This window comes from Alexandromys fortis, unplaced genomic scaffold (genome assembly GCF_014885135.2).
Source record: "Alexandromys fortis isolate MF-2015 unplaced genomic scaffold, M_Fortis_MF-2015_v1.1 scaffold_17, whole genome shotgun sequence".
NCBI lineage: Eukaryota > Metazoa > Chordata > Mammalia > Rodentia > Cricetidae > Alexandromys > Alexandromys fortis.
Genome location: NW_026067896.1, coordinates 9,644,276 through 9,663,240, shown reverse-complemented (window position 1 = coordinate 9,663,240; position 18,965 = coordinate 9,644,276). Strand labels below are relative to the sequence as shown.

At 34.6% G+C, this 18,965-nt stretch overlaps 1 protein-coding gene across 1 annotated transcript in view; it reads right to left on the bottom strand.

Annotated features, from left to right (window-relative positions):
* Positions 1–18,965, bottom strand: part of LOC126513125 (uncharacterized) — a 154,577-nt gene that overhangs the window by 16,795 nt on the left and 118,817 nt on the right. The window contains exon 6 of the mRNA XM_050161301.1: positions 2,272–2,296. Within this exon, the coding sequence (XP_050017258.1) occupies positions 2,272–2,296 (25 nt within the window). The remainder of the gene's footprint in view (positions 1–2,271; positions 2,297–18,965) is intronic.

Sequence of the window (18,965 nt, the reverse complement as noted above, 5' to 3'; positions counted from 1 at the left end):
AATGGGTAGGGCCTTGGTCCTGTATCAAAGCAATGTGCTAGAATTTGGTGACTTCCCATGGAAGACTTACCCTCTCTGAAATTTGGATGGGGGGATTGGGGGAAGGTGGAGGGAGCGGGATACAGAAAGGAGTGGGGAATGGGGTTGGCATGTAAAATGAGAAAAGATGACTTCTTTTAAAAAATTAATTAATTATAAAGGAAAGAGATCTCAAAAACATACAGTGAAGAAACATTGAGGAAGACTAGCAGTATCAATGTCTAGCCTCAAAACAAGAAGACATGGATGGACATAACACACACACACACACACACACACACACACACACAGTAATTGTGAAACAGGTTATAGCACTAATGCAGACATGCAGAAGAAATCACAGATGAATAAGAGATGAAATAGAAATAGTGTGTCCTCAAATGACTTAATATTGCCATAATTTTATTCAATAAACTAAGAAAGCTTTTAATTCTTCTGCTAAATTTGCTTTTACAAGTTCCAAGTCAGTTGGGAGGCAGATTCTAGTGAGGTTTTTGATGAGCATTTAATGAAAAATTTCCAGGAACAACAAAATTTACTTGTTTTGAAATTTGTTTGCAATTCTGCTGTGTTGATATCACTTTGGTATTGATTGTGGTATAATTACCTAATTAAAACTATAAAAGTAGGTAAATAGACCATACCAAATGTGGAGAAAACCATCAATTTGAGGAGACTAGAAGCAAAACAACATGTTATTGTTATGGCCAATAAAATTAATTTGCACTCAGAAGAAAACAATATTCAATGAGTCTCAAATTGAGGATTGTAATCATTTAGAAGGGTTTTAAATTTCCATAAAGTTTATATTTCACAGTCAATTTAACCTAATTTATTATTTTCAACCAGGTTCATTTTCACACTCATATGCTGCTACTTGATAAAAATGTGTGGAATGTGAATATGATAGTAAAGACTGTGTCTTCCCTTTATAATTTTCAAATTAGTAGATATCCATAAACTCAATGACACTGTATAACAATTTGGAGATCAAAGGAATTACACTTGTCAATCAGCGACTTAATGGTCCCCTAAACAGTGCCATCTTCAGGAAATCTGAACTCTACTGGTGGCACCAAAATATTCAGTTGGTTGAGATTTATCATTCTTTTGATGGGTAGACTCTGCATTGAGACAGTCCACAGGAGGGAAGTTTAATAGTATGAAATAAACTAGGATTCTTGAAATGAAAAGATCCTGTCAGAGTACAATCTGAAAAACCCGAGTAATTGGCAATATGGTAAAAGATGTGAGAAAATACAGATTATACAGTTCCAAGGAGGTAAAAAAATAATATAAGACTGCCAATTCCAAAGACTTAATGCCAACTACAGAAAAATATTTGGATTCATCTTGATGGCAATATATGATATGGGGTTCAGTCAGTGCAGATGCACTTCAGCTGCATTCCAAGCAATTAGCTCATAAAAGAGTGTAAGTTCACAATGTTTCACAACAAGAAACAGCTCTTCTTTGCTTTGTCAGTTCTCAATTGCACCTTCTTAAAGATGCTCTTATTTCAAATCCTGACAACTGCTAAATTTCTTAAATAATCTAAAATAACAATAAGCAGGCGACCGGTTTTTAAAATTACCTGAGATGACTGATATAAATTCTTCTCGTTATATTTACTTCTTTTGTATATTAAAGGTAACAAAAATATTTCTATTTTCAAATGACCCTAGATTTTGTTCTGAAGTATTTTTCTGTTTGAAATAAATCTTTTAAACAATATTAATCAAATTCCACAGCCTACTTTTTTACACAATTAAATCCTGGTAACTCATAATACATGTGCATATATTCATGTCATATACTCTTTTTTCATTTATTTCTTTATATTCACATGTTTACATCCTCCTGCTTCTAAAAGAATATTTTTTGCTTGCACGTGCACAGAGCAAGTGCTATACAGACTGTTCATATTGTGGAAGACAAGAAACAACCTGCTCTCCTCTCGTGGTATTGGTTTCCGGTATTAACTTGGGTCCCCAAGTTAAGGTTTGCAGACAAATGTTTTTACCTGACAAGCATCTTCTCAGTCCTGTGCCCTTTTATTTATGCTATTGGTCGAATACCCCAATATAGAGTTAATCACTCAGTCCAACAAACAACAGAAAATATCATCAATCCATTGCTTGAACATGACCAATACATGTTGATATTTGGGCTAAAAATTTAATAAATTTTGTATTCATAGATTTTCAATGTTGCCTCTTTAATAGTTCTTACCTTTTGCAGAGATGAGAGCATCTTTCTGAAAAGGTAAAAGGCAGAAAAACAACACATGAATTATGCTCTGACTGTCTACTAGCACTAACTGGATGCTACCATGTGATTGATTAGTCTTTGCTAGGCAAAACAAGAACAGTAATGTGAATCAGTGATACTTAGCCAATTTTCCCTAACTGTACTTGCAATAATACCATCATCAATATCAACTGATCAAGAAATGGAAGCAGGTATTTTGGCCCATATATGCTTCCAGAAATGAAGTACATAAAGCATAATTGTATCATTTTCCAAGGCTGCTGTTAGCAAGTACCCCACACTAGACAACTGCTTCCTTGCCCTTCTGGAGATCTACAGTCAGGGCATCAGCAAGCACTGTTTCTTATGACATATATGTCTTTGGCTTATACATGAAGACCTTCCTCTGGTGTGTTAAGTGGTCTTCCCTATGTGAACTTGTGTTGTAATCCATCCTAATGGGTCACCAGACATGCCAATTCTAAATCTTGCAAGTATGACTTCATCTTATCATAACTTCTTATCTTCAAGCCAAACCTCATTTCCCTGTACAGTTACATTGTAAGTTGTGAGGATTTAATAACTAAGCATATGCATTTTGCAGACAGATCATCCAAGCCATCACAATATTTAACCTTTTTCCTTCCCATTATTTCAGGCTAATTTGTACTAAAAAATTAATGACTGAGTTAGTTAGTTATGTGTTGTTTGCACCTGCTTCTGTTTTTTTTTTTTTTTTTTACAGATTTTTTTTTCCTTTCTAAGACTAGGACTACATTATACAGCACTTGATTTGTACAACAGATAGCCATGAGTCAAGTTTGTATAAAATCACGAGGTCTCTGTCCAAGCTCCTTATCTGGGATATTAGGAGACAACATTGTAGAAGCAAGGTTAAATATGTTCCTCACTTAAAACAAATAATGAAGCAAACAAACAAAAACATTTTACAGACAAATATGGAACTATAAGCAACATTTAGAAAGACAAAACCACATCCGGTTAAGGGCAGTATGTTAAGGAAACACCGTATCTATTTATTGTGATGAACCATCATGTATACAGAAAGACATGAGAAAAGAACTATGTGAAAGTCAATGTGTTCTGATTCTCAGCTGTTCCAATTCATTCTAAATTTAACAATGATTCATGAACTCCTAGGTCAATGTCTGACACAATCAAACCCACATACACACAACACTCCTTACACATCATTCACTAATGATAAAACTTCCTGAAAATTTTGAGTCTTCTTCCCAAAAAGACCAATAAAGTTTAACAAAGAATGAGGTGCTGCTTGGGATTGTCTGAATATTGCCAAGCTGCCATTCTAGAAGTAAAGATTATGCAACAGCGAGTGAGATTTAACCAGTTTCTGCAAATAAACAGAAAAGAACACAATTCAAATGGAATGCTCATGCATTCAGCATAATATAGGCAACATTCTTTACTTTTATTGCCAATTAAACATCAAGTTAGTCTCTTATCTCGACCAAGAAAGTGTTATTATTTACTGCTTATCCTGACTTAGCTCAATATCCTCAGTACCAAGGCATTCAAGAGAATTAAGGCATTTATCAGAATTTACTTTCACCTGAGTGTAGTTTCACAAGTCCCCCAATCTAACTCAATCCCCAGTTCTTGTTCCATATCAACTGTGCCCCATTTAAGTCACAAGCCTCGTGGGCAAAACCTTCCTTGTCTTCAAATTCTTTGCACAGGTTATACCATCTTTGGTGTCTTCTCCATGTACACTCTGCTGAAAATGCCCTTTCCTTTGGCGGCTCCCTGGAATGTAAACTGTTTCCTATCTCAAAGGGCTACTTTCAGCTGGAAGACTATAAAGTGAGGCTGTGTAGTTTTGGTCACCAACTGATTGCCTTTGTTTCCATAACAGCCTCTTTCCTCATTTAATTTTTTTTCTGACTGGGTTTGCTTTGCTTTAGTTAGGTGATACCATCGCTTGCCAGGATCTGAGAAGTCCTTAGGTATAGTCATCTATGAATGTTAGCATATTTACTATATTGGTTCACCTTAGTTAATCATTTTGATAAAGTCTTCTGCATCTCATTGATCCCTGCCTGCTTAATATGTTATAGAGTGTTATCATCTCCTGTGTGTTTTGTATGTAGATTATTCCAATATATCTCTACTCCTGATACAAAATTGTAATGTAGACAGTATTATGTATTGCATTGTGTATAGATATGTATGCCTTGTATGTATATAAATCAAGACATAGTGCAAATATTTAATATAAATGAATAATTATTGGATAAATGTGACTTAAGACCTGTAGGAACTTTTTGTGTGAATGTCAAGACCTACACAGACTCATATATAAATACTTAAGAGTAACCTTGTCATACCCTAATGTAGACATTTTCCACATTATTATCAGTATGTGACTGGATCACCAAATTTAATAACTAGCATATAATTGAAATCTACGTGCCAATAAAAGGTAACAAGCTGTTGCCAAATCCATATCCCTAAGAGAACCTCAAAATAAATATACTAAATGAAAAACCCTATCAGAAATTGTGACTGTTATGCCAACCTCTTTATACCAATTTCAAAAATCTTTTTAAACACCAATGTGTCTATAAGACACAGAATTTGATGCTTTGGGTCATATGCTGGGCAATTGATTTAGTTTTAGTTTTTAATATATGTGTTTTGGAGTGGTATTTGTTCAAAGGTAAAATATAAATTTGATATGGGACAGAGTATGTTCAAACTTAATTTGGCTAATGTGTTTGGGTATTGTATATTTCTGTGAAGTTTTCTAAGACACCTCTAGATAATATACTCACAATATTAACAAAATTTGTTTTTATTTTTGGTGCAGTGAAGGAGGGCAATTTAAGAAGATGTTCTAGATACAGAGCATAACTTTTTTGCAAGACAAGAAAGCCCCATAAGTAGGATAATGATGCCCTTATAAATATTCCATTACCACTGTTTTACTGTGTCTCTCAGCCCTCCTCGGGAATCATTGGTCATTGGTAAACATGGCGGAGGGAACAGAAGCAGGCGACAGGGTTCAGCTGGCCACCAGCAGAAAGGAAAAGCCTTCCAGGACTCTGCACCAGTGTTAGAGCTCAGCTTTATTCCAGAAGATAGGAACAGCAGCTGGGACATCACCTAATTTGCATTTGGCAGCATGATCCTACCATACAGCTGATGTCACAAAACCTAATTATCATATGTGCAGCAAGGGGAGAAAGGTCTGTAAGGATCTTTGTCAAAGGTCATGCTTGAATTGGTCAAGCATTCAGGCTTAGGGACAGACAACTTCCAGATAAGGTCAGGTCTCTGAGCCTAGAGACACTATCCAGGTCCTCTATTTTGCAATGAGCTTGGAGAGCTATTCAGACCTTTAAGTGCAGGGTTCTCCAACAACTTGGGGGAGAAAACCCACAATTTTTATTTCAGTTTTCAATCAGAGAGACCACATCAATCCTAATGGTGATATTCTATTTTTGCATTTAAGTCACAGTTCTATTATACCATGTCACTTTGGCTTTGCAAATAAAATTTATTTTAAAATCCAAGCAAGGTTTTTCAAAGAAATTATAAACTCAATGTGTAAATTGTTAAACACTTAATTATAATAAAGCAATATGGAAAAAAATTCTAAAATGATGTTACTTTGTAAAATACCAGTAATTCTGAAAGCTGGAATATAAATTATATATTTGATTTTAAATATGCATTGTGGTTAAATTACAAGTTGCTGATGAATGGCTCATCTTAGGCTTTTAATTCTTATTTCAAGTAAGTAATTGGAACTTCAACTTTACTTTTTTCTAAGTAGACACATCTTTTTTAGAAAGTAATAAAAAAATTTTTCTCTGACCCGTTAGTGATTTCTTTAGGGCTCTGACCAAGCAGAGTTATTATTGCTTTGTCACCACAAATTTGATTAATTGCTTTCTGTAATCACCAAATTCTGCTGCTAGTCCAATTGATTCTGACAGTATTTTCTTCACTAGCCCATTGCATAAATAGGACACTAATGATAAGTAATGGAACTTCATTTTCCCACACAGGGAAATGAACAAATGCTGTCATAAGAATACATCCTTGTTTGAATATGTGAAAAATGAACAGTGAGCAAGCTCATTTCACAGTTAGGAAAAAAAAAAAACAAATATAAAAGCCAGTTATTTAAGTAGCTCGATAACTTCATTGTTTCATGAAACTACAGAAGCATATTATGTGCTCCTAACTTTAGCTAAACTCCATGGGACCATAAGGAGGATCAACCCAGAGAAAGAGGACACTGATTACAATTTTACTGATGATGCCTGAAAGCATAGAAGTTCACATTACTGACTGTATTTATTTTGAAGACATGACGGTAGTTTGAGAATTAGTTTGGAATCTATGTTGGACCACTAAAATTACTTATATATACTCTTACCACCACTAAAGTTAACTGTTGGTTTAGCAAAATCACTGCAGTTCATCATGCAAACAGGAAGAGCAACTACAAAGAATTCTCAGGCCATTTAAAGTATTTGATGAGGATTATATTCGGTAACATGAAAAAAACTTTAAATGAAGTCAGTGGTCAAAGTGTGCCTAACCTGAAGGAGTGCTTCATGGAGGAATTGATACGCTTACTACATCAGTGATATTTTTATGAATGAAAAAGTGATTTAAAAAAAAACTGACCTACAATTTACAAGAATAAATATGGATTGTGAGGAAGCTCTGACTGTGTTTATTGTCAAGCCAACCTCTAGAAATCGTGGAAAAGGAACCAAGAGCACATGAGCATCACATCTTTTTCTGTTAATACCTTGGGTATTACTTTTTATTATGGAAGGTGTAGACAATAGTCACATTGCTCAGTGCAGTGAGTGAGGACTTCTCTAACAAGTCAGAGCACAGCAGAAATTGGAACAAAATTGGTATGAAATAGGCATACTCAATATTATATTCAATCAATCATAGCACATACCAAAATCATAGCTTAGTTTTAAAAAAAAAATTCCCTCCTTTAAAGACAGTAAAATATCTCAGTCACACCAAAAGCTGTGTTTCCAGAAGAAATGCTGAAATATGAACTAAACCATTAATCAGTATACTTTTCTATATGTTAAAGATATTTTTATAATTGCTATTTAGCAAAGGATACAAAGAGGATAGAGGCCAACCTTGTACATTTGAGAAAATATTCTGAATTAAAACTGCGTATGAGGAACATAATTAAAAACAGGAATAGCTGGACCCTTGACAGTGAAGCGATCCATGCTGGTTTCACAATATAGCAATGTCTCTTTTTTTTGAGGTGTGTATTAATTACAAAAAGGGATGTCAGTGCCATTTTTTATGAAAGAAAAAAAAAGCAAATGAACAAATAGTTTACACTGTTCAGATGCGGCTTTCATTGAGCATGAAATTATATGGGAAGAATACACATTAATAAGTGATTTCAAATGTAGTGAGAACAAATGGCAATGAAGTTTATAGAAATTTTAAGTTAATAAATTAGAAGCAGGAACTACGTTCATTTTCATTTCACCCTTACATTCAGCTCCAGAGACACCAATGAGCCCGAGTAGTTCTCGGAAAAATAAACAAAAAAACAACCAATTAACATCAGAAATGTTCTCAAAGCCACTATGGAGCATCTCCTTGGAGCTCAGCTGGCTTTGTCCAGGTCTTGCTGGGCTTTTCTGTGAAGAAAAGCAGAACGATCACAATATTCCTGAAATGTCAACATGAAAATTATAACACTGAGGATTACTTTTTAAATTCTCCAAGTACCAACAACCTGGGTAAGCAACTTCTTAAACACATTCATAGTTTCTGCAGAACATCTACCCAGGACCTCATGCAAGTAACCCCTCCCCCAAACTGACTAGTTAAATAGCCTAAATTTTGTGTACAGTTATTGGTTTAGGCTTGTCGTCACTGCCCAGTCTGTCATAAACTAATGTGTATTTACGTTTCTTTCGAACACCAAAAGGAAAAACCAAATAGGAAAAGTTTCACATGACTGTTCTTCAGTTCAGTAATCACTGTTTCAGAAGGAAAATTATAAATTATGGAGCAGAGTTTAATACATTTTGGGGGGAAATTCTTAAAACTTAACAGACTACAAAGGAAAGCAGAGATTAGATCAAGACCGAAGATCCATTACTGGGATGCAAAGATATGGAAGTCATGGGAATAATGAATTAAGACAGAAAATCCAAGGTAGATTAAGGTAAATCCAATATACCCCTCACGTCCTTCCCTTTTTTTGCTATAGAGGAAAGAAAAGTACATGGTTCATACGAAGCCAGTAAAATCACCAATAATCATCATAGAAAATTCAACATTTTAAAGGTTTAAATTGGAAAAGAAACTTAAGCAAGCAATTGTAGCCAGATTTATGAATCTGGTATATGAGGATAAATAGGATAGGTCTGAGTTTAGTAGAAGTTGAGAAGATGACACAAAAACTGTGTTACTTGTGGGGAAAAAAATCAGTTCCTGATTGACGGGTACATATGAATATGAGGTTCATTTCTCAATTGCCACTTGATTTCCCCATGTATATCTGAACCTTGAATACAATACATAAAGGGGTGGTGTGGCTAGCAGAATTGTTGGTGAGCAGTTCGCTTTGTCCACAGGAGCTAAGAAAGAGGTTGATTCAACATGAGGCTCAGGACAGGTAAAGTGTTTTCATGGCTTTACAGAGCCCCATGATATGATGTGATATTTATAATGCACAAGGTGTTCAGGAAGACACAAATGGTTTAGACAAGCATGTAAATTGGGCTTTTAAACTTGTGACATAACCAAGAGAGCAGAAAAATGTAGATGACTATTCATATCTTTCTATAAAAAATCATACACGTCTGCTCATATATTTATAATTGAACAAATATTTATGGCATTTCACCATAACCATATATAGAAATAATATTTTCTCCAGTAATGTTCAAATTCTTGATGGCAAACATCCAGTTACTTTTCATTGCATTTCAAAAACTAACAATATTCACTCCGGTGCTCTATGCGTGTTCACTATCCTTTATTCCTTCACGTACTCATTCATTTCAGTGCCTCTCTAACATCTTTGGCTACTTTATTAGGAGCTTTCAGAGAACCGAAAAAAATTAACATATCTTCACTGAATCTGTACTTTTTATTTCTTTAATATGAATTTTAATCTCCAGAATAATTCCTGTACTTTTATTTTTTTTACTAAAATTAACAGTAATGGTTTGTAGCTGAATGCTATGAAATAATAATCTGTTTTCAATAACTTATACTCCTTTTGTCTTCAAAGCAATCACCTCTAAGTTAAACTGTATCACCTTCTGTTAAAGAAGTTTAGTCAATGGACATTATATTTTTTTTTCTTTTTTACAGATATTTGACAGGTATATGCACCTTCTCTATTTCTTCCCAAGAGTAATAATTGTTAGTATGATTTACATCCTAATTTGCCAAAGACACTTTCACTAATAGTCATATTAAGTAATAAAAGATCCTTTGAAAATAGAACCACTTGTTAAAAGAATAAAATCTTAGTAGTGAAGAATAAAAACGTATTCCCATAAGTTTCAGTATATGTACTCCACACATTTATAGAATTTAGTAGCTCCCAGAATTGCCCATAACTGTGTATATTTTATTTAAAAATTATCTTTGCTTCTTTAGCCCTCTTCAAATTTCCATATTCTCTACAGTTTTTTCAGCAGTCCTTTTGACGTCTTACACCAAATCTAAATGTGTCAGTGGAAATTTAAAGTGCCTCTTTAGGTATAAAAATGGGTACCCATTGCTAATTAAGTCTATAGTTTTGTATATATAAACATCTCATGGTTGTATCTATATTTCAAAGCATATATATGTATTTGTTGAGAGCTTTGAACCCCCAGATCCTGAATTTCTTGTAAACAACTTGTTCACCTGATCTGAGTGCCTACAGCTGCTCTGAGCACGAGACCCTCAGGAGTTTCTAATGGCAGCGGAATGGTTTCTGGTGCGTTTGGCTGGGGTGTAGCTATCAGTTAAGGATCCCTATTTAAGCTGCCCATGGACACAATAAAGGGAGCATTCTTGGGGCATTTTGGCATCAAGGATGACCCATAGCTCTGTCTCTCTTTGTCTGTGAGTCTTTGTGTGTTTCAATCTCCAGCCCCTTGCCCGGTTCACGAACTGTATGGTAGTGCATGGTGCACTACATATATTTACATAATGGTTAATAATTAATATAGAGTGTTAATTTATTTGTATATAATTTTTAAAATACTTTGTTTGATTAATTCACTGGAGTAAAAGTTATTAGAAAGCAACATATTGTTCACCTATGTCCATGGCTTATCTCCACGAATAAAATGAGTTACCTCCAACTCTGTGTGGTGTCTTGTATGTACAGCCTAGGTTTTGAGGCGGTTGTGGAATGAGAATTGTGAGTTTGAGGCTCACTTGTGCTGCATAATAAAACCCGGTTTCAAAATGAAACAAAATTATTAAATGAGATTATCATTTATATCATAAATATAGTAATATATTTTAGAAACATTAAAACATATTTTATAACAATAATGTATAGAAATACTTCTAGTCCAAATACTCTATTCTATAATAAAATTATTAGGAGGTGAGTTAAGACTCTTGCCTTGTTTTCTTGCAGAAACAATTCTTTATATGTTTCCAAGTCTCCTGCTGTGGCCCCATTCCTTTTATTTGAGGGAACATCGAAAAGTCAGTCATTCTCCTCTGATGACTAAGGAAAACTTTTCTGACAGTGATTTTTTTCAACACTGTGCACATTTTATATTAGCCAATGAAACATGAAAATGAATTTAATGGGAAGTCACCATGTTTTCATTTAATTTTTCCACAAAAGCTCAGTTTTATTCTTTCTTCTGAGAGTAGTGGACACAAGGCTCCATTACTATTATGTAGGCTAGCTCTAATTCATAACCACTCACATATCAAAATTTGGTTTTCTACAGTGAACTCTCAGTAGGGACATAAACTACCTTATGGGCAAAAACCATGCCAAGTGGTAGCTCACCATGGTCAACTCAAAATGAATGAAACAACATCTTTGGAACATCTTTGTCACAGAATGTTTAGTTGGGGCAATATAGACATACATACATACATTCAACACACAAATGCATATACATACATTCATAGTATTAATATGCATATATGTGTGTCTAATTTAATTTATTTGTATTAACTTACAGGTCCTTTGTATATATATCATATATTATCACTTCTAGTTTTTATGTTATTCCTCTATGTGTGAAATTGTGTGTCTCTGTGTCCATATGTGTTTATTGTGCTTTTTCTGTGACTATTTTCCTTCTGTTTATTTGTTTTGTACTATTTCAATTTTTGGGGGGTTTTATATTACATGATTTTTTTGTGTTATTCTTTAGATGTCTGTTTTCTACCAAGCAACAGAAAAGGCAAGGATTTGGATGGAGAGGATCTCAGAGGATTATATTATATGAAAATATATCTATTGGAGGAGTTTGCTTGTTGGTTCCCAGCTGCTCTGCCCTGAAATAACCATATAGAAACAATATTATTTTCAATACTGTTTTCCCAATAGCTTAAGTGTATTTCTCGCTAACTCATATACTAAACTAACCCATCTCTATTAATCTGTGTATCGCCATGCGGCTGTGGCTTACCCGATAAAGTTCTGTCTGGCATCTGTCCCCAGCGAAGGCTACATGCTTTCTCTCTGATTCTGCCCTTCTTTCTCCCAGCATTCCATTTAGTTTTCCCTGCCTACCTAAATTCTGGCCTATCATGAGCTCAAGGCAGTTTTCTTTATTCATTAGTGGTAATCACTGCATACAGAGGTGAATCCTACATCAGCTATTAGTAAAACAAAAATAGAAAAATATCACTGGAGGATAGAGCCAATAAAATCTAATGAAAAAACATTTTTAAAATCTATATTTTCAGTGACTAGATTCAAGTTGCTTTAATATGACTAATCCCAAATCCATGTTCACTGAGAGAAGAAACCATTCATTCATTTTGTAACCATTCATTGCATTTTGTAAAAAAAAAAAAAAAGCAAAACTCAGCATAATTTGAAGCTTAAATAAAAAAAATAAAAGTTCGTTTTTAAGAATCCCCATAAGGATACAATTAATTTCATAAAAAAATGGTTGCCTCATTATTCTATTATCAATGAAATCGTGTTTCAATGATTTACATGTAGCCAGTGGCATAAATCCTTACTGCTGACTGGAAATATAAGCATAATCATCAGTAGACTAAAGTTTCCTTGTTATTTATTTATTGTTTTGTTAAAAAAATTCTCTACAGTTAAAGAGGTAACAGTAATTTCCAACTCTTCTATACTGGATTTATATTTAATGATTCTTCTAATGTTTTCAAAATTGCATTTTTAAATAGTTTAAGGATTAAGGGTATTTTAAGGTTTGTGTATCTTAATATAGTATGACATAAAACTGTGGGTCATGTGAACTTCAAATTTTCCTGAGAGATCAATAAGTTATTCTCAGTTTCCTCATAACCGGAATATGTAATGGTCTGATAGGACAAAAAATCATGGCAGGGTTTCTGAAAATGTGAATGAAGGTATTTGCTAATGATTCAGTAGTCCAGTTTGATCTGTTTTGAAAAGCAGACATGTAATGTGGCATACAAAACACAGTGAATATATGAATCCTTTTAATTAATGATTACAAACTTATCTGATTGGCTTGGCACATCAGGAAAACTCTTTGCATACATAATGATAGACAAATATCTATTTACTGTATTTTATAACAGTTTTAAAAATAAATCATGAGGCACATAAGCAACATTACACAGACTGAAAAGTTGTACTTATGTCTTTAAGAATATATTATTAAATGCTTGTAGCAGAATGATAGAATTAGGTTCTCTCATAACACTTGCAAACAAACCAACAATGGCATTGGTTAAGACAGGTAGTATTAGATGTGAGTTACATCTTATGAAGAGAATTTTAATCCATTTTTAAAAAATCATTTAGTTATTTCCCTTCCTCTGTGGAAATATTGCACACAGAAAAATACTAAGCTAAGTCAGTCATGACTGCATCTGAAAGGGTTCAGAGCAGGGTAATACTGTTGATTCTTTATCTAGTATGCATAGATCTTTCAAGAATCATGAAAGCTAGCTAGTGGACATGAAGTTTCCAGGTCAATGTTAGAAAACGTGTTTACGTCATCTTAATAACCAACAACTCTAAAAGATGTCACCTCTACTTGGCACTACATTTCTATGTGACAGACTATGTGGCCCAGTGACAGTATTGAACACCCACGAAAAACCACATAATTATAAGGTGATGCCTATTAATTTTATTATTGTATGTATATTTATGCAATATATCTATGATAAGAACATTGAGTGGTTGGTGGAAAAGTGTTTAAAATTCCACAATTATTTATTTAGAAATAAAGAGAACTCATAAATCCATATCAAGTGTTGTATAGCTAAGTGAAGACAGTTGTGGCATTCAATGGACTAAAATTATGCCATTGTCCAAAATGCCCCACATTTTTATATGCCATAATCAATTTATAATTACTATCATTGTTTCCATGTCTAGGTCACTGCAAATAACACTGGAATGAACATGGAATACAAATATGATTTCACTTGTTTTGCAAATATGTACACCAATATATTCTGAATCATATGTTTTTTCCTGGAAAAACTACACCTGCCTTCCTTGAGATGTTGCAAAATCTGGTTCCTTGATATGACAAGTTTTTGATAGATTATGAAAAGGTCATATAATCCATGTGACTTAACTTTTTTCCTTAGTGTGGGAATGGAATTCCCTCTTGCTTCTTGGTGGAAGATAGGAACACATGAAGCATATCTTAGGAATCAAATCCTGGAGGATTCTTTGGAGGCAGAGGCTGTTTATATATTCTTAATATTTCTTTCCCAGTACACTGAGTAAACTGCTTCATGCAATTGTTCAACAAAATTGCACTTATTTGGTGAATTCTAAAATAATACCACAAAAGTATGGTATTGATCATTGCTTTATAAACTGGCTTCTCCAGTGTAAATCCTATGGACTATACCCTTTGCCTACATTTTAACTTGTTTTTTTTTTTTTGGAGTTTTGTGTGTGACTGACTCCCTCTGCATTTTTAACAATTAATGGCTAGTAGCTACTCATAGAGAACTATATTCATCTTTGTCTCTTTTTTAAATATTACGTTATATATTCAGGAAAAAATATTTTGTGTGTTTATTCATGGGTGCCCACAAGTAATTGAGGAAATCATTATATCCCTTGGTTTACATGTAACTGTGAGCCACCACAGAAGAATGCTAAGAATTAAATTTAGAGGAGCATCAAGAGCTCTTAATTGATAAATACCTCTCCAGCCCCATGTCTAAAATTCATTTTATTTAAATTCTTATTAAGCTGTTAGCATTTCTCCCCACAGAACATCATTTATAATCACTTGTCAATTTTAAGAAACTACTGAGGCAAAACAAAACTGTGTGTTAAAACAATTAAATGTAAAATTTATTTTGCTTCTTCTGAGAAAATTTGACAGGCATTTTTCATTGTTTTTTTTTCAAGGTAGAATTTGTCCTTGTTGCCTGGCCTTATCAGAACGTGCTCTGTAGACAAGACTGGCCTTGAACTCACAGATACCTGCTGCCTCCGTGTCTCAAGTGCTTGTGCCACCAATGCCCGGCTGAATAAACATTATAGTTTTCACTTGTTTGACCACTCATCTGCTTGCACTTACATCACTAAAAACTTAACCTGCAGAGATTAGTCCTAGAGGGTCACTTTTCCGTATACCTTCTTTTCACATTCTTTTTCACATTTTGAAATTCTCAGAAGGACATTTGAGAGTTTAACAATTCCCAAAGTCAAATATTTATCACAAACATAATCCCATTTTTCCCTCAAATTGCAAGACCCTCCACATGCATCACTATTTTTCTCTTTCTTTATTTCCTCCCTCCCTCCCTCCATCCCTCCATCCCTCCTTCCCTCCTTTCTTCTCTCCCTCCCTCCCTCCCTTGCTTCCTTCCTTCCTTACTTTTTGCATACCTTGAAACATAAAAGTCATTCAATTATATTTTCCTCCCCTTTTACGAGGGCCAAACTTGTTTGTCAAACTGACCAAATCAGGTATCAACTAAAAGCAAGTCACTGGATCCTATGGTAAACGATTTTTCCTGATCAGATTATTTGAAGTGGGAAGATCCACATGAGATATTGATTGTTTTTTCCCCTTGAAGCCTTGATAAAATATGAAGAGATGAACGTTTGCTTTCTCCTGCTTGTCTGGACATTGTGTGATAAGTTCTGACACTCAGTATACTCTACTTATGCTGCCCCTACATTGCTTTACTGATATTAGGACCCAAACTTGATCTTCCAATATGGACTACAGATCAGAGACTGTTGAAAAATTCTCTTGGCCTTCACCTCCAAATTGTGACTAATGAAGAGTCTAGACTCCTGGATTGAAAAATTGTTGTGTTATAATGTGGGCCAGTCATTGTTGGAATATTGTGTAAGCTAATCTACTATATATATATATATATGTATGTATGTATATATACTAATACATACATATGTATATGTATATGTATGTATTAGTCACTTTCTATTGCTGTAAAGAGACTCTGTGACCATGACAACACTTATAAAGGAAAACATTTAATTGGGGGCTGTCTTACAGTTCAGATGATTAGTCATCATGATTAGGTCATCATGGCAGGGATTATGGTGACATCCAGATAGACATTGTAGCCAAGAGTATTATATCTGGATTTAAAGGCAGGAGGGTGGTGTAGGAGTTCCTTCTGTTTGTGTGTTGGTTTTATTGGATAATGAATAAAGAAACTGCCTTGGCCTAGTTGATAGAATACAACTTAGTAGGCGGAGTAGACAGAACTGAATGCTGGGAAGAAGAGAAGAGCTGCAGACACCATGGATCTCCTGCCTGAGACAGATGCTGGTGAGAATCTTGCTGGTAAGACACAGTCACGTTGCAATACACACATTAATAGAAATGGATTATATTAAGATGTAAGAATTAGCCAGTAAGAAGTTAGAGCTAATAGGCCAGGCAGTGTTTAAGTGGATATAGTTTCTGTGTGATCATTTCAGGTGTAAGATAGTCGGGCAGCCGGGAAAACAAGCAGCCTGCTCCTCATGTTACAGGAGGGAAGAGAGACATATAGATAGACAGATATACATGAGAGAGAGAGAGAAAGAGAGAGAGAGAAAGAGAGAGAGAGAGAGAGAGAGAGAGAGAGAGAGAGAGAGAGAGAGAGAAACAGATAGACAGAGAGAGAGACTAGGCTAGATTTGAGCTTTATAAAATCTGAACTATCACCCCACAGCAGAACAATTTGTCCAACAAAACTACACATAAAGCTACTTGTCTCCTAATCCCTCTCAAGAAGTACCATGAACTTGTGACCAAGCATTTAAATGTATGAGCCTCTGGGGGCCATTTGTATTCAAACAACTATATTCCATCAATTCTTTTCTCCTAGCATAGCCTGGCTGATTTTTAACTGATGCCTTTTTATTGTACTGGAAGTTCGTTAAGTGTGTCTCTTTCCTGTCTATATTTAAGTTTTATTTAATCCTGCTGCTACTTCAGATATATAAATTATTCCTAGACTTTCAATAGACTCTGACTATCTTTGCTTTTCACAGTTCCATCTGTCTTCTGGATATCTAGGATTAGTTATACTCACACTTCTGTTACTGTTGAAATTCTTGCTTTTCTTGTCATAACTGTTTTGTCTACAGGTTAAGAATATAGCTCAGCTAGTAAAATGCTTGCCTAGCATGTCCAAGGCCTCAGGCTTGCTCTATGGCACTGCATAAACAAGGTTTAGTACAGTCTCATGCCTGTACTTGTAGCCCTTGAGATGTTGAAGCAAGAAAGTTAGAAGCCAGGTATCAATCTTGGCTTCATAGAATATATTATAGGCCAGTTTGGAATAAACAAGTGCCTATCTTATGGAAAGATACACTTGCTTTGTGTTATTTCTTTTTCAGGAAACAAACTTAATAAACTCAAAAAAAATAAATGTACAAATATGTTTTGACTGCTAGTGTCTGGATCTTAAATATTTCGAAAGGTTAATGTGCTAAAGGTTAAGAAACTCGACAATGGTGTACTGACAAGGTATGACTTTCTAGTGATAGGGCCTCAGAAAGAGGCCTGATCATTGGGAACAAGACTAGGAAAGAATTTACTAGGGAGCTCTTCCCATCCCTGATTTTGAATCCTGGCTATCATAGGATGAGCTTCTTGACTCTGCCACGAGCTTCATGGTACAATATTCTGCACCTCCTCTAATACCCCAAACAATGACAGCAGATAATCTTCAATTAAAATCCCTGAAATTCAAATCCCTATAATTCACATTTCCTTTGAAGGTCATTTTTCCCTTGTATTTTCTCATCCTCATAGAAAGGGGACTCATATATAAACTTACAAAATGAATTTGATAAGTTAAAAAATCCATTTGTTAATGTAAGCTTACATATAGAACTCATATATGTATATGAGAGTTGTGAATGTAATTTAATTATACCCTTATAGATGATACAGTCTAGAAGTATAAACAATGATCCAAAGCTTCTCATCAAAGACCTGAGATCAAATGCTCCAAACATGATTAGTGCTTTCAGTAAATTAACCCCAGTGTTGCAGTCAATCTCTAAGGTGAGAGCCTCAAACCAGATGTGTATCCTAGCATGGCTAATCAGCAAAGCGGAGCATCACCCATGCCGCTGTTCTTTTTGCAATATTAGATTTAGAGAAAGACAAGTTATAACAACAAGCTACAATTTGGCCACAGCTGGATATAAATCTCTTTTTCCCCTGCATTGAATTTGTATTCAGTCTGGTGCTGGCTGAGATCTGGAAGTCCTGCCGAGACACTGTGCATGAGACTTTACAGATCACTGTTCGGGATGAATAGAGAATTTAAAGATTGCTTACTGCAAGCCAGTAACTAGTGATAAATCCATGTTAAACAGATGGTAGAATGATGAATTAGACACAGTTCACAGCTTTGTCATAATCTTAGAAAATTTGCATGGGCTTGCACGAGACTCATGATTTCCCAGCATGTGTACTTTGATGCAGTGATGGCTAACAACAGCATATTAAATCTGAGTATGTATGAAGCCTTGTGAGGCTATCATCATCAGTTCTTAGAAAACTGCCTAAAGTCTTAAATTATTTTTGTCTCTCAAAATTTTGATTTGTTAAATATCTCAGCTGCCACCTGGAACAAAAAATTAGAGATCAATTTTTTTTTAAAAAAAATCTCATTTTTTTTCTTTTGGAGAAACAACATAGAGACTTCATGAGCCTATTGACATAAAATACAAGACAGCTGTTTGTGCAAACACTTAGTAATGTTTGACAGGCAGAAGATAAATAAAATGTAAACATGAATCTGCACAGATATAAAGAGTAAAGCTCCAAGTTTTTAATCCCAAACCTCCATACTTCCATTAGAGAAACAGAGCCCTTATTTAAAAAAAAAAATCATTGTGGGTCTCTGTCTCTGTCTCCTTTCATCGCCTGGTGAAGGTTAATATTCAGGAGGAAGCCTATATGATTTTCTTTGGGTTCTCCTTCTTATTTAGCTGCTCTAAGAACCCG